A 16295-nucleotide genomic window follows, 5' to 3' on the forward strand; every position below is an offset into this window, starting at 1 on the left:
CCAAGAGGCACTTTATCCTACCATGAGCTGGGCATGTCCGTTCTGAAATGATCCTCCAGAATCACCATTCCCTTCTTCTTGACGGTCCACCACTCGACATTTCACAGCATCCTGCACCTAAAACAGGATATTGTATAAGAAATGATCAGAAGAAAGTTTCTGACTACATGTGTTATGAGTATAGGAAGTACTGGGACAAAAGGGGGGACAAGTAAAGAAATGGGCATTTATTAGTTTAAGAGATCAATCCTGGAAAGTCCAAAATATATTAAAATGCATCAAATGAAATACTTTTTGTGACATTTAGTCCTGTTTTCTTCCTGCCACTAGGGAATCTTCTTGAAAACTGTAATTAACTAGTCATTCATTCCGTCCCACCCAAAAATGATGTGTTCATGAAGCAAGGATGCAGACTATTTGGAAATAGCCCCCCAAACAATTTAAAAACATGTTTTTCAAGTAAAGTAGAGTCTCACTTATCCAAGCTAAACGGGCTGGCAGAACCTTGGATAAGCGAATATCTTGGATAATCAGGAGGGATTAAGGAAAGGCCTATTAAACATCAAATTGGGTTGTGATTTTACAAATTAAGGAACCCTGGTGGCGAAGTGTGTTAAAGCACTGAGCTGCTGAACTTGCAGACCGAAAGGTCCCAGGTTCAAATCCCGGGAGCAGAGTGAGCGCCCGCTGTTAGCCCCAGCCCCTGCCAACCTAGCAGTTGGAAAACATGCCAATGTGAGTAGATCAATAGGTACCACTACGGTGGGAAGGTAACGGTGCTTCATGCAGTCATGCCAGCCACATGACCTTGGAGGTGTCTATGGACAACGATGGCTCCTCGGCTTAGAAATGGAGATGAGCACAAACCCCCAGAGTCAGACATGACTGGACTTAACGTCAGGGAAAACCTTTACCTTTACAAATTCAGCACCAAAACATCATGTTATACAACAAATTTGACAGAAAAAGTAGTTCAATATGCAGGAATGTTATGTTGTAATTACTGTATTTACGAATTTAGCACCAAAATATCATGATATATTGAAAACATTGACTACAAAAATACCTTGGATAATCCAGAACCTTGGATAAGCGAGTCTTGGATAAGTGAGACTCTACAGTATTGAGTAATCCCAATGAGAAGACTTCTGGACTGAGGTGAATTTTGGAACTTGCTCTGCATGAAAATTAATACATTGCTTATGTGCATTGATCTTGTGGTGCCCTCTAGTATCTCAGCTCTGCAGTAATCATTTCTCATCAGACTACGATGATGTAGATAGTCTAGCCCTGCAATTCATATGGAAGGAGCATATTCAGTAGGCTTGAGGGTCCTAATGTCCTTGTCCAAACTAAAAACATTTTCACTGATTTCCCCCACCTTTGTGATTTGTGTCAACCCTTCTGATTATATCATCCGGTGTGGCCCACATCTCCTACATACCTTTGTGATGTCACTGGCCTAAGCACTTTAATTAAAAAGACTATTTTCACTTGGTACCATGATGACTCCAACGTTGGCCCAACTGGGCCTCAGTGGGAAGATATCCCACCATGGGCTTATTACAGCCAAGACAGAGCTCTTCTTCATATTTCCACAGTGCATTGCCATCACTGGTGTGACACCATGGAGAACTCCTGCCATAGACTTCAGACCTTGGCCAGCAACAGATAGATATTCACCTCTCTTCTCAGGATGCAGTGGACCATGACAATGACAAAGCCCTCCAAGGAGTCAAAGACTGCAAAGAGGATCTGGAAGAGCGCGGACCGGCGGTCAGTGATGGCCAGCACGGCTGACATCCAGGTCAGAGCAAGGAGAGGAAGGACCACGCAGGAGCTCCACAGGGATGCCCTGTGAGAAGAAAGAGAAGAACGAGAACATCATTTAGCTTTCAGGCTGTGCTGTGAGGTGATCACTCAAGTGAGTGAATCCACCAGCTTCTTGCTCGCAAAGTTTTTCCAGAGGGATCAACTTTTGGTTCAGGCCAGATTGTAGTCTGAGAGGTCAATGAAATAAAAATACAGGAGCATGCAGATAAACAAAAACAGCTCATGTAGACCTCAAATGACCCATTCTGGACCCCTGTGGGTCAAGTCAAATAAAAAAAAAAACAACAACAAGGGTATGCTCATGGGTCAATTCTGTGACAAAAATTGTAAACTTTGCAGACCACGTATTGAAACATCATCTTTAAATTTTCCATGCAGATCTTTCTTTCAGGTTCAAGAAAACTCTGTTTGTTCCTGTTCTTCCTTTCTAGATCATAGCAGGCTCTTGGGATTGTAATAAATGCTTTTCCTTGTACCTGATTTAATGAAATTCTGAGTTAAAAGCCATACAGTGTATCTTTTTTTTATATATACCTGAGACTGACACTATGCTGGCGAGGCACTAAATAACACAGACATGGCACTGCTGTGTTGCTACGGCAATTGAGAGTTTAAACAAGTTAGTGTGAGTGCATTACAAGATTTCCCAGGGCTGAAGCCTCTGACAAACAGGGCCATCTAATGCAGTGCTTCTCAACCTTTGGGACTCCAAAGAGATGGGGCTTGAGCTCCCAGAATCCCTGTACATCAGTTATATTGGCTGGAACTTTTGGAAGTTAAAGTCCAAACCAACTGGAGGACCAAATTGAGAACCCATGATCTAATGTTAGTTTTTCACCTTTCTACAAATGTCCTGAGGTGTGATCCATTCTAAAGAGGACATCTATACGGTCGAATGAATATCCAGCTGCTGGGGAGCTCAAAATTCAGGTTTATTGAAAAGAGCAAATGGTGAACTAGATGAACATGCTGGTAGTGGGAAGCAGGAGGATGTATTTTATATGGATGACTTCTATTGTAATCCTCATGTGTTAGGAATTGCGTGAGTTGTATTTTTGATCTTTGGAAATATTGCAAGCTATACAAATCTCCCATGGTTGAAAGAATTTCTGTGCATAGAATCTCAAGTGTTCTGCTCAAACAATCAGGGAAGAAAAAAAATCCAAGATGGAAGAGAAGTAAAATACTGTATGTCATGTAAACCCATGGAATGAAAGTGTGTCAATTCATAATGGGTTCTTGGGACATTCTTCATACAGTTTTTCGACTCCTGGAATTAACTCATAACCCTGCCTGGATTAGTATAGAAAGCACAATTTATTTGCAGGGAATGGTCAAAACCTAGTGCTTTGTTTCTGTTTCTGTATTTCTGGGATTTGTTTCGTATTTCTACATTTGCATTTCTGTATTTTTCACAAATATCTTATGGAAAATATCTCCCAATGGCAAAAAAAAGACCACCTGGAGAGCATTGGGAAGACTCGTTCTCTGTTATCATCCACATTAACCATCAGTTCAAAGGGTACAATCCCTTTTTGAAGTGAAGCGAGACTTTTCCAAAGATGAATAAAATCTTCTTCAGACAGACTGAGCAGCATATCAAAAAGTATTACATTTTTTTTTAAAAAAAACTAGATTATAAATTCAATAAAAACACAGTTCTACCATCCACCATTCCTACTTCCACAATTCACCCAACAGGAAAAAAAATCACCCTTTGAGTCATGATATTAACAGAATTGACTTCAGGACAAGCACAGGATGAGGAGAAGACAACCCGGCCCAACCAAAAAGAATCAACAGAGATGACACAGGGATGAGGGTAGGAGGAAAGAGACTGAATGACACAGAAGCAGAGGTAGATATCTCATGCAAGGAACAAGCAAGTCAACAGGTCAGTTTGGCTATGGCAAATTACTCATTAGGTTTATGGGCCAGAGGCAATGAAGTGGCATTTGTATTTGCTCAACCTGATGGAGTCAATTCCACAGCCAGTGATGTTCTGGATCTTGGGGAGACTTTTCCAATAGATGACATAGCTATTCAGCCCTAAGTGTCTTGACGTGCCCTCACTGATGCTCAGTTCTATCATTGTGTGATAACAAAGTGTCTACCTGACAACATCATTGGGTAGGACTTCTTCAGAAATGTTAGTTGGGCTGGTGAGTGGTGACAGTGGTCTCCACTATCATCAGAAAAAAGTGAACTGTGGTGGGATAGCTGGGATCAACAGGGACAGAGAGTCCACCTAAAGAGTAGGAAGAACTTCCTGAGGTAAGAGCTGTTCAACAGTGGAATATGCCACTGCCTTGTAGTGTAGTCGTGTTCTTCTTTGGAGATTTTCAAACAGAAACCGGATAGCCATCTGTTGGGAGTGCTTAGTTTGTGTATTCCTTCATGACAGAATGTGGTGGAATCTCCCTAGAGGTACAGTATCTTCCAACTCTGTGATTCTAACAAAATATAGATCTCCTTTGGATAACTACCATGTAATATTATAAGCAAGATTACAGTCAGAGTCCTTGAGAATTAGCGTGGTGTAATGATTTGTGTGTTGGGCTAGAGATACATTCACACTGTAGAATAATGAATGTTGCTGTAATTAATTAGTTAACTATTTTAATTGATTTGTATTGTATTTTATATTTTTATATACAGGTGTTTTATTGTAAGCCGCCCTGAGTCCCCTTTTGGGTGAGAAGGGTGGGATACAAATGTTGTAATAAATAAATAAATAGATAATAACAATAGCAATATTAATAATAATAATAATGTTTATTTAATGCAGATGGCACCACTTTAATACCATGGCTCATTGCTATGGAATCTGAGTTGTAGTTTTACAAGGTCAAAGAATGGCAGTGCCTCACTATGACTCCCATGATTCCACAGCATTGATCCTGTGGCAGTTTAGGTGGGATCTAACTGCATTAATTCTACAGTGTGGATGTATCTTAGGAATCCAGAAACCAGGTTCTGAATCCCTGCTCAACCATGGAGATGCACTGGATGATCTTAGGCAAAAACATTCTCAGGCTCAGATGAAGCCTGGAGCAAATACCCCTCTGCCAAAAAATTTGACAGATTGGCCTTAAAGTCACAGTGAGTCAGAAATGTAGCAACAAAACCCTTTCTGAGTAAAACAACATGTTTTCCCCTCCTATCTTTGGAAACTAAAATGAGGGTCAGACCTACGTCTTGGGAGCAGTGAGTCCTCTCTCAGTTTTATGGTTGTTTACTGATGGATGAGTTGAATGGGAGAGCTCCCAGTGATGAATCTCACTCAGTACTTTGTGCAATATTGAGGGAAAGGCCCCAAACAATTTGGATTAGCTTTGGGAAGGAACAGGTGCAACAATGAAAGTGGATCTAACAGTCCAACAAAAATGCATCCATCAGATGGTTCTGAAAACTAGAGAAGAGGAATGCAACCAGTATCTCCAATCTTCATTGCTGCAGATGCACAAATTTCAGAATAGATGGAAGTACTGAAGATGGCATGAAATGGAAGCAAGAGAAAGAGAGGGGGGAAAGCTGGTATATTAAAGGGGAAGCTGGGAAAATGGCTGGAGAGGGTCTCATTACACTGTAGAGAGCTTTTAAGGAACTTTGAGGCCAGTATTGGGAGCTGATGTAAAGGAGAAAGAGGAGGCAAATGGAAGAGAAAAGGACAGGTGCATTTAGCAAAGGTCGTTGGAAGAATGCCATGGAATGTGGCAGGAAAGGAAACCAACAAGGGGTGGGTTAGAATGTTCTGAGGCACAATTGAGCAGAAATATGTTTTAGGTGATGGCATCAAGAAGGATGTCATGTACTAAAAGAGAAGCAGCAGAAGTGTGAAAGGAGAAAGAACCCTAATGCCAAATGTCTTTGAAATGCAGGAAAAATGACTGTTGGCATAGGAAGAACCTTATATACTCATGTATAAGTCTAGAAATTTGGGTCAAAAAAGCAACCCCGGAAGTTGGATTGATTTATCCATTGATCAATGTGACTACTCTGCCTTAACCATTTTTTAAAGGAACCATCCCTTCCATGAAATAGAGCACGCATAGGCAAACTAAGGCCCGGAGGCCGGATGCGACCCCCTGGGCACTTATCTCAGGCCCTCCTAATTTTCCAGAACTTCTTTGCATAAGGATGCCTGCTTTATCATTTTGTAGAAAGGATGGGGGAGGAAGGCACACAGCAGCTGAGAGCACTCTGGAGCACTCTCAGCCACCGCGTGCCTCACCCTCCTCCCGGCACAAGGATGGTTCAAGCAACTGTGTACTTATGCCAGGAGGATGGCTTGAGGAAGGAACACAGTGGTTGAAAGCCCTCCAGAGCACTCTTGGACTTTGCTTGTCTCACCCTCTTCCAGGCATAATGCTGAGAGGACAGCACGGAGATCAAGGGAGTATTGGGGAGGAGGATCAGGGCAATCGCAACATGTCTTGTTTTCATCCCGGCATAAGCATGGGGTGAGCATTCTTGTCCTTATGCCAGGAGGACAAACTGACCCAGGTCCTGCCCTACCCCTTCCTGATCCCTCTTTCTCCCAGACCCTTTCCCTCCCATCCCATTCCAACCAGAATGTGCCTGGCCACCCTCTCTCCCTCCTGGCCCAGCCTCCTGGCCTGGTCCACAATGTGGCCCCAAGGAAAAAAAATTTTTTGCCCATACCTGAAAGAGTGATGAAAAGTGAGACTTTAATCCCTCAAAAGAGAACCATCACTAGGAAACAGTCATGGCTGTAAGTGGCTGATGGTCCCTTGGTGACATTTGTACCCACAGGTCGTATCAAAATGCACAATATTTGCCCCAAAATGTGTCCTCGGCGTGTATATGAGATCAACTTATACATGAGCATGTATGGAATGCCAAGGTTTTGGCAGAAGAATGAAGAGCTTAGTTTGGAGCTCTATATACAATTGAAGATGATGAAAGGACTTACAGGAGTAAATTTAAGTGGAGGTATGGAATTGCACAGAAATAGCCCTGCAGTCACTATACTCATATACACACATCACTCTGAACTTTTGCCATTTAATACTGGATGACTGCTTTTTCTGGCTGGATACAAACATGAAATTGTACCTTTTTGGTGGCTGTGCCATGGACATATAGTATTTAGTTCATGGAGGATGTGGAACCATTTCATACGAGACTCAATCTGGTTATTAATCACAACAAGATTAAACCTGATGTATCAAGTGGGTTTTTACCTATGCATTGACTCATCACTCAAACATTGAATAGTATATTCCAGTTAGGACTCATCAACAGGATTCCAGCCACATGGTGGCATTTTCTTGGATGGTGCATAACTTTTATCTGGTGTGCCCCATGCACAAATTGTTTCACTGGTACAGTAGAATCTCACTTATCCAACATTCACTTATCCAACATTCTGGATTATCGTTTCAAATAATTTTATTGATGCTTTCCATATATAAATAAAATCACACCACCTTGTGCACGGATCGGGGAGTGGGAGGGTAAACCGGTGTTGTGGGGGGAATTTAAGAGAGAAGGAATACATACATTTACATAGGTTTAAAAGAGAAAGAAAAACCCCCCCAAAAAAAAAAAAAAAGAAAGAAAGAAAGAAGGGAATACATAAAATTGACTTCCATCCTTACACAGTGTCTTTTACAAAATTTGTTCATTCAACCATTTCCATCTGATGTCCTTATTATTTGTTCTCCCATTAATAATCCTTTACAGCTCCTTTACAACATTCTGGATTATCCAACGCATTTTTGTAGTCAATGTTTCCAATACATCATGATATTTTGGTGCTAAATTTGTAAATACAGTAATTATTACATAGCATTACTGAGTATTGAACTACTTTTTTGTCAAATTTGTTGTATAACATGATGTTTTGGTGCTTAATTTGTAAAATCATAACCTAATTTGATGTTTAGTAGGCTTTTCCTTAATCCCTCTTTATTATCCAACATATTCGCTTATCCAACATTCTGCTGGCCCGTTTATGTTGGATAAGTGAGACTCTACTGTATTGCCAAAATACCTGGGCCTAAAGTGGGTGACCAAAATAGGGTAGAAATAACCTCCACATTGTCTGGAAGACATATAGAATGCCTATGTAGTATCTTAGCCAAAGCAAAGTTCTCTCATAAAATTGGCTTTTTCTATCAGGAGAGGAAACTTTCAGAACCGAAATGGATGAACATTAGATGTCAAGAAAAATAGAATAGGCCGATTGACTTCCATTGAAATATTTAAGATCCGAGCATTAAAATAGCTTCCCAAGTTTATCCAACTGTGCGTAGCATTTTAAAGAGCGGCAGGAAAACTAAGGAAGTTAGCCATCTGAATGTAGACTAAGGGAAGGACAGAGGGTAGCAGAAGGGCTGGGTGGGCAGAAGTAACCAAACTGGGTGCAAAAGAGGAGCATGGAAAAGGAGAATCATAACTAAAAGAAATAATTTCAAAATAAAAAGGAGAAAGGAAGGAAGTTGAAATTAGAGGAACTAACATGGCGTTACTGGTGGCTGTGGCCGAAACTTCACCGGAAGACACCACTCCACACTTGGAACATTTGAGCGTGATGCCGTAAAGGGGCACTGCCATCTGACTGCAATTAAAATTAAAAGACTGAAACGAAACAAAACACTTTGCTCGTGAACACAAATGAAAGGGGGGGAGGGAGAAAAGAAAAGAAGGAAGGAGGGGGAGAAGAATATTAAGCTAAAATGTTTTTTGGGGAAGGGAGGGAAGCTGAATAAAATAAAATTTGAACCAACAACATCCATAGCTTGAAAGAGAGAAGAGAGAAAGAGAGGAACAAAATAACAGAAAGTGGGGGGTTGACACTCTCATCTGCATCACTCGACATGAGGAAAACCGTGAGCCCTTCTCCTTCCCACCCCAAAGTCAATGGGTTTGGGTGGAACTGTGTTGGAAAATGATTGGCCAATGTCAGATTGGGGTTTTGAGGCTGTGGCGCCACAATACCACCCGCTTCAGCATCTCACCCATTGGGACTGTAAGCTTGGATGACAGAGACACGTAAGCAGGATCATCAGCGTGGAATGGCCAAGCAGAGGATCTATCAGCAAGTGATAGTCTCCTCAACCCCTGCTATTTCCTTTCCTCCTCTGAGGAACATCTACTTTTACTGGGATAATTGTTTTATTGCTTTGTTACTGTTATTTGTTTGTTTTATCGGGCCAGGCCCCATGTAAGCCGCCCCAAGTCCCTTCGGGGAGATGGGGTGGGGTATAAAAATGAAGTTATTATTATTATTATTATTATTATTATTATTATTATTATTATTATTATTATTATTTTATTATGACACAGCAAACAAGATAGATATGCTGGATTTCATATCACAAAATCACAAGTCGAACACTTCCCAAGTGTCTAGGACTGTGTGATGTATTTTCGGATGATGCGCGCAGATCTCAGCAGGGTGGCCTTTTGCAGCTGGCAGATCGTAATTTTGTCAATGTCTATTGTTTCCAAATGCTGGCTGAGATCTTTTGGCACGGCACCCAATGTGCCCATCACCACTGGGACCACCTGCACTGGTTTCTGCCAGAGTCTTTGAAGTTCAATCTTGAGGTCCTGATAGCGGCTGAGTTTTTCCTGTTGTTTTTCGTCAATGCGACTGTCACCTGGGATGGCGACATCAATGATCCAAACCTTTTCCTTTTCCACAACTGTGATGTGATTATTATTATTATTATTATTATTATTATTATTATTATTACTTGTTGTCATCACGAAGACTTTTTAAATGGAGAATGCCAACATGGTAGTCTTGATGTGATGAATAATTATTTCTGATCAACATGAAAAGACATTTGTTGTAAGAGCACACTGATAGCACATTCAACCAATGTGCAGAGGAGGCAGTGTACATCCCTATTATCTCTGTCTTTCTACATATGCTGTTTAGTGCCTTCTCTACTGGAATTCATTGATGCATTGTCTTTTCTAATTAGGTAAGAAAACTTAATAGACCACACTGAAAGCTGCTATCTGATATTTTTAGCTCATTTACAGGGTGTCAAAGAGGGCTTCGATCACTTCTCTTTCCTTGTTTTTTATGCCACTACTACTCCCAATTGATAGCAGTGGCACATGAAGTTCTAGTTGTCTACAGCCAAGGTCTTAGCCACCATCTTGTTTTTCCAGAATCCATCTGGGAACACAGCACCTAGGTGACTTCTGTAGGAAAAAAATAGCATCTAACATTGGCTGCTGGAAATAAGAGTTCTAATTAATGCTCCAACTCTCATAGTGTCAGATGGATTTTCATACTGAAATATTCTTTCCAAGAATATTTCATATTCTTGGAAAAAAATGTAAGGATTCATAAACTTGCATGGATAATTTTGTTATTTCTTTTCCTTATGGTGAGAAGGTAATGCAAACTTGTAGTTTTCAAAAACTGTTTGTAGCTTGGAACTTATTCTGCGAAAAAATGTAACACAGAGAATGTATTTTCTGTTCAGAAATTTCTGTTTTCTGCATAAAAAGGTAATTTTGTGCAAAATAGTCTTCAACTGTAAAAATTCTTACCTGTGTTTAACATTCTCTGTTTCAGGGTTTTGGGACAGTCAAGAAACCTATTTCGGATCATTTTAGGGATTTTTAAAAATTCTCTAATTATTGGTCAAAGAGATGATGACAAAAAGAAAGTTCAACTGTCATAGAAAATGTATCCAGACATGAAGGCACAGTGGAATCCTGCTGCTTTGCTGTCATATTATTATTTAGCCATGTCATTCCTAAACAGTGAGATAGATCCCACCTCATATCATTTGATAAGGAGAATGCGTCAGTTGACTCCCTTTCTATAAATCTATTAAATATGTTTGCATTCCAATTATTTGCAGTATTCCTTTTCCAACACAGTTCCTAGAAAATGGGCTGAAAGCAGCCAGGAAAGTAACCCAGCCTGGAGTTTTCCAGATCCTTTCTGCATTTCCAAAAAGTAACACATTTCAAACAGAGCAAGAGATTGGGCAACCCCTTCAACATGGATAGCACATCTTTAAATGATTTCACATGCAAGCAAAGAAATTGACAGAAAAGGAGGAGGAGGAGATATGAAAAGTGAAGCCCCACATCTTCCTCAGTGTTTTCATTTTCAGATCACATTCAACACGGTCAATAACCAGCCAGAGGAGGAATTCATAGAAACATGGCTGCATTTTACTAAGACAAGGAATTGCAGTTGAGAAGATATTTGGTTGTGTGGTTTGATATTGGATTCATGTGTAAAACAGATATGCGTAATACCCCTATGTGAAGGATAAGGAGAGCTAGGTCTTATTCTTTTTAAAGTTTTGTGGTGATTCTTTGGTCTGTGTCCCACACTAACTACCTTCTGATCTAAATAATGAAATTCTCAAATACCCTTTGGGATGTTTTTATTTATGTAGGTGCTGCTGTGGTAGCTGTGGGCTTTTCCAGACCAGTCAATGGCCAGATGATTTAGTAGGAGTTGTACTTTGAAAAAAAAATCCTTACAACAAACCTCTTGCCCTGGTCTGTTTCTGGAACTGGTGACAACCATTTGAACTCAAGACTAGGATCCCTCCCTTATCCTGGAATTTATAATATACACGGATAGGATTCCCACATTTTAATGCTTGTCTTTGTTCTTCCTGTATTTGTCTCAACAGTCCTGCCAATGAGATATTGAATGGGGGCATCACTTTTGCCATAGTAGTTTGCTTTAGACTTTCCTTCTCTCATTACATTTCGTGTTACCAGACTGAACATGTTTTTTATCCCTGCCTTTCTTTCACAGTCATAGTGATAATGGCATAGCCTTTCAGCACAGTGATGGTACAATACAGGAACATAGGAGAGCTGTTGAGTTCATGGAGAGGGTGACAGGGAGGGAAGGAAACCTCATCCACTCCATAGCGAAACACAGCTAAAACAGAAATCGGAGAGGGGACAGCCCCTTAATATCTTCAGGACACAAATAGATGTAGAAAACTTTATTTTCCACATCTGAATTTTTTTGCAGACTAAGGAAGAAAAATTACTTAAATTATTTGAAGGTTTCATAGAACGAAGAGCTCACCTACAGAAGCTCAATAGCCTGCAGTGGCCGAGAAGTTGTTCCTGGATGTCTAGATGATGTTCAGGGACCTCCAGTCCTTATAGTGGGATAAATCAGGTTAAAACAGTTTAGCCTCCCACTTAAGGAAAGTTGGTGAATGCTCTGGAGTTTAGGTGAAACTCCAGGGTGGCTTGATACTGTTTGCAGGATTATGATCCATGCTGATCAATCTACTGTTCACAGTCTGCTGCCTCCATCTTTATTTATTTATTTATTTACAGCATTTATATTCCGCCCTTCTCAATCCGAAGGGGACTCAGGGTGGATCACATTACACATATAGGCAAACATTCAATGCCTTTTAACATAGAACAAAGACAAGACAAACATAGGCTCTGAGCGGGCCTCGAACTCATGACCTCCTGGTCAGAGTGATTCATTGCAGTGATTCATTGCAGCTGCTCTCCAGCCTGCGCCACAGCCCAAGCCCGAGACTAGTCTGTGCCACCATTGTGGGTCAGTCACACATTGTGTGGCCATGTCCAGGACCAGTCTGGAGTATCACCACTTTGGTTTGGCTGCAGATTACCTAGTTTAGTCCTAAAATAGGGTCTGGACAGGAACAATGCACCCTATGTTGCTGTTCACAACAAATATGTGTCCTATCACATATCAGCAGGTTCTGCCTAGGATCTTCTTGGTGGAGGTGGAGCTGGAAGAAGAAGGAAGAGGAGGAGGAAGATAGGCATTGGAACAATATGATGCTCAGAGTTAGCAAATTTTGACCATTTGTTTACTCTGAATACTTCTGCATGCAACCATCATTCCTTTCTCTGAGGCAAATGCAGAAGTGACATCTGCCTAGATCTCCTTGGGAGAAATCTCTGAGGAGGTCTAGCCTCATTTTTCAAATGTTCAAAAGACTCTCCTGTGGTTTGGGTTGTAGCAGAGGGAGTGCGCTGCAGTGAATTCTTTCGAATATGCACAGGAAGGTCTGGCCACATGAGATTACTTGGGCATGGTTGCAGAACAGATTGTAGAATCCAGCTCTGCTATTTGGCATTCTTTTCACTGGAGGAAAGTAAGAAGCATCTGCATGTAAAGCAAAGGTAAGCAGCTATGTGAGGACCAAGAGACCCTCAGACCGTGTATCACAACAAAGTGCAAAGTTTATGGTGTAGCATAATATGGAATGTAGTATTAGTTGGGCCTATTTAACAGTAACCCTCAAGCAATCAGAAACTACATTTATCCAGCATCTACAGCTGCTGGTTAACTGAGAGTCTACTGTACCTCGATTTTCCTCTGCAGTCCCTGTAGTAAAGTGACAACATGTAAATTCCTATCACAAGTTTGGTGGGAACTACAGAGGAAATGATTGCAAAGACAAACACTTCCTCTGCAGAGCTTCTCAAAATATCAGCAGAAGATGGATCTCTGTCTGTTGTCCCTTTGAGAGCAGCTAGAGAAGATAACAAGCATGTTTAAAGTTTTGGAAACACCTATGGGGATGAGGTATGGTTGGTTAACTTTGCATGAGTTAAGGTGGCTTTTTGTATGGTTTTTAGGCAAAATAAATGCCCCAAATCATACCATACTTTAAAAACAAACATGGGTCAGAGGGCTTTGAGGCCACATGTTGTCCACCTTACTCTCAGTCATGGGAAAACTTCAGCCCTCCAGGTGTTTTGGACTTCAACTTCCACAATTCCTACCGTATTTCCAACCAAAGTAGAGCCATTGAATCCATTGCATTAACCTATATGTCCACCTACCATTCAAGTATTTATTCAATGTGTATATTCCCTTTGGGACAAAGCAATAGGATTTCTGCTGGACCTTTCCCCATCTTGATCCTAAGCTGGCATGGTACGAATTGCTGTGAGTTCACACTGCATTCCTTAAAGGGCCATGTTGCATTTGTGTTCTTTAACAAACCACACAAAGGTGAAAAAGAAATCATTCTCCTCTCTCTCACACAACTGATTTCACCCTTCTTTTCCCCCCAGTTGACCTTTTCAGACAATTGCTCATGTTTTCTTCCTCCTTCCTTCCCTGCCTGGTTACCAAGCGTGACTTTTTAATTTCCGGTTTTCACCCATTTGCTTAGAGGAATGATTGATATAAGGCATACCCTGCCCGTTCCTTCAGTTTCTTATCTGTTATTCCATCTTTGGATACAAGTTTGTTAAACACCAGAATACCAATAACCATGTTCACCTGTTGGGAAAGAAACAAGAACAGATAGGTTTGTTTGGAAGCCTAATACAAATTCAGGTCAAATTCAGCAAGGCAATCCGATATCAATCAGAGAATAACATGCATTCACACATTTCCTTGTTCTCAGTCAAAAACAAACCATGGATAAGATCCTGCATCAGAAACATACACATGAAATATATTTACTTTCATTTTTTAATGAAATGTGCCTATAATCAGCTTTCAACATGTCTAATTTGTGACATCATTGCAGATTTTACAAATGCACACACACACCCCATGGTATTATGGCTATGATGTGTTCCCCCATTTGACATCCAAACCCAACCTTAAAGTCAAGGCCATAGATCTCAGAGACAATGGGTGTAGCTGCACTGTAGAATTAATGCAGTTTGATATCACTTTAACTACCATGGGATCTTGGTAGTTTGTTGAGGCACTAGTACTCTTTGGCAGAGAAGGCTGAAGAATTGTACAATTACACCTCCCAGGATTGCATCACACTGAGCCATGGCAGTTAAAGTGGTGTGAAACTGTATTCATTCTACAGTGTAGATGAGCTGTGGCACTGGCCAAATGGGCCAATGAGGGATGGTCCATCCTGACAGTAAGTGGAGAAATGCAAGAAGTTGTGACAGTATCTCCAGCTGGTGTCCATGCTTTCAATGTCATGCCACCACTTGCTATTGGAATGGAGCTGGGCCCATCATCCTTCAGTGTCCTGCTCGACTGCACTGCAGAATGCCACCCCTCTGTACAGATTGGAAACCATATTGTTAACTGCTGTGAAATGTTTAAAATACAGTCAGCTGTCCACATTTGTGGATTTGACTTGGCAGATCCACAGTTTTGATTAAAATGTTCTCTCTAAGAATATCTATGATTAACTTCTGACAAAGGTTGGTCAAGAAGTCATGCTGGAGGCCCTAATGTTTGCTAGAGAGAACGTTTAAGAATATCTAGATCAATAGTGACATTCCATCATCAACCTAAGATGTAAACTGTTGTATCTCAGCAAGCGGAAGAGGATTTTTCTGACATTTTAGAGAACAAGGGGTTTGATGGGTTTCAAAGCGAGGAGTCTGTCAGTGTTAGGAGAGAACTGCAGGCACACGTGGATATTTTGGAATCTTATGCTAATTCCCAGGCAACTAGGGAAAGTGAAAGTTCCAGTTCTCTTGAGAAATGGCCTTTGGCTGATGGGGAGTTTTCCCAAGAAGCCAGATTAGGCCTAAGAACAGAGTGAGTGAGAAATAGACAAATTAGATGTTCTCAGAGAATCCGTGATAAGACCTTGAAGTCCAGGTGAATTTGGCATGATTTCATGGCTACTTGGATGGGCTTAAATTAAGTGGTGTTGGCTTCACACCTCTCAAAGGAGAGGCGGACCATGCCATACCTCACAACCTCTGAGGATGCCTGCTATAGATGTGGGCGAAACGTCAGGAGAAAATACTTCTGGAACATGGCCATACAGCCCGAAAAACACTCAACAACCCCGGACCATGCCTTTGTTTTCTTGAAGGGTTTACCTTGGGACAGTTCCTATTTCTTTGTGTATGGATTTATGTTTGAAGTACTTCTGTGGATTTTGGTTCTCTTGACTTGATGTATTTTGGAATTTTAGGATTACTGCTATTTCGCATTTGCTATTTCTTCTGATCCTTTCGGAAATTCCCTTTTCCCTTTTTATCTGCTTTCTTAAATAAACATTTTTAGATAGAATTACTGGACTGGGTTGGACTGGATGGCTCATGAGGTCTCTTCCAACTCTATGATCCTATGACTCTATTCTATGACTCAGGTGTGGTGCTGGTGTTTCAGTGCTAGGGTGCCACTCAAGTTGACCATAAAATCATGCTGGAGGACTTGGATTCTGAGAGAAGTGTCTAAGGTTAAAAAACCAGCTATTCTTTTTATTCATAGGTTTTTACATTTGCGGAGATTCTGTTCCATTAATTCACTCCAATAAATATGGAAGGCTGACTATATAGTAAAACTCCATATTGATGGAAAAGATAAGACTACCTCAGTAGATACCTAAAATTGTAGATAATAATGAATCCTATATTTGACTACACACAGGCCAGAAGCACACTATAGAATCATACTGGAGGATCTAGAAAAGAGAAGAATCACTTCTGAGGAACAAATTTTTGGAGCATGGGTAAGTAAGTAAAACCTTGAATATTGTGCCCATGGA

At 40.8% G+C, this 16295-nt stretch overlaps 1 protein-coding gene across 6 annotated transcripts in view; it reads right to left on the minus strand.

Annotated features, from left to right (window-relative positions):
- Positions 1-16295, minus strand: part of adgrb1 (adhesion G protein-coupled receptor B1) — a 447596-nt gene that overhangs the window by 31002 nt on the left and 400299 nt on the right. For 3 of the 6 annotated variants that reach the window (XM_062979947.1, XM_062979946.1, XM_062979948.1), the window contains exons 24-27: positions 14007-14092; positions 8321-8419; positions 1684-1855; positions 22-117 (exon numbers count right to left, since the gene is read on the minus strand). In XM_062979947.1, coding sequence (XP_062836017.1) covers positions 22-117; positions 1684-1855; positions 8321-8419; positions 14007-14092 — 453 coding nt within the window. The remainder of the gene's footprint in view (positions 1-21; positions 118-1683; positions 1856-8320; positions 8420-14006; positions 14093-16295) is intronic. The other 3 variants (XM_062979949.1, XM_062979950.1, XM_062979951.1) reach the window with 1 other exon arrangement.

Source organism: Anolis carolinensis, chromosome 4 (assembly GCF_035594765.1).
Source record: "Anolis carolinensis isolate JA03-04 chromosome 4, rAnoCar3.1.pri, whole genome shotgun sequence".
NCBI classification, from domain to species: Eukaryota; Metazoa; Chordata; class Lepidosauria; order Squamata; family Dactyloidae; genus Anolis; species Anolis carolinensis.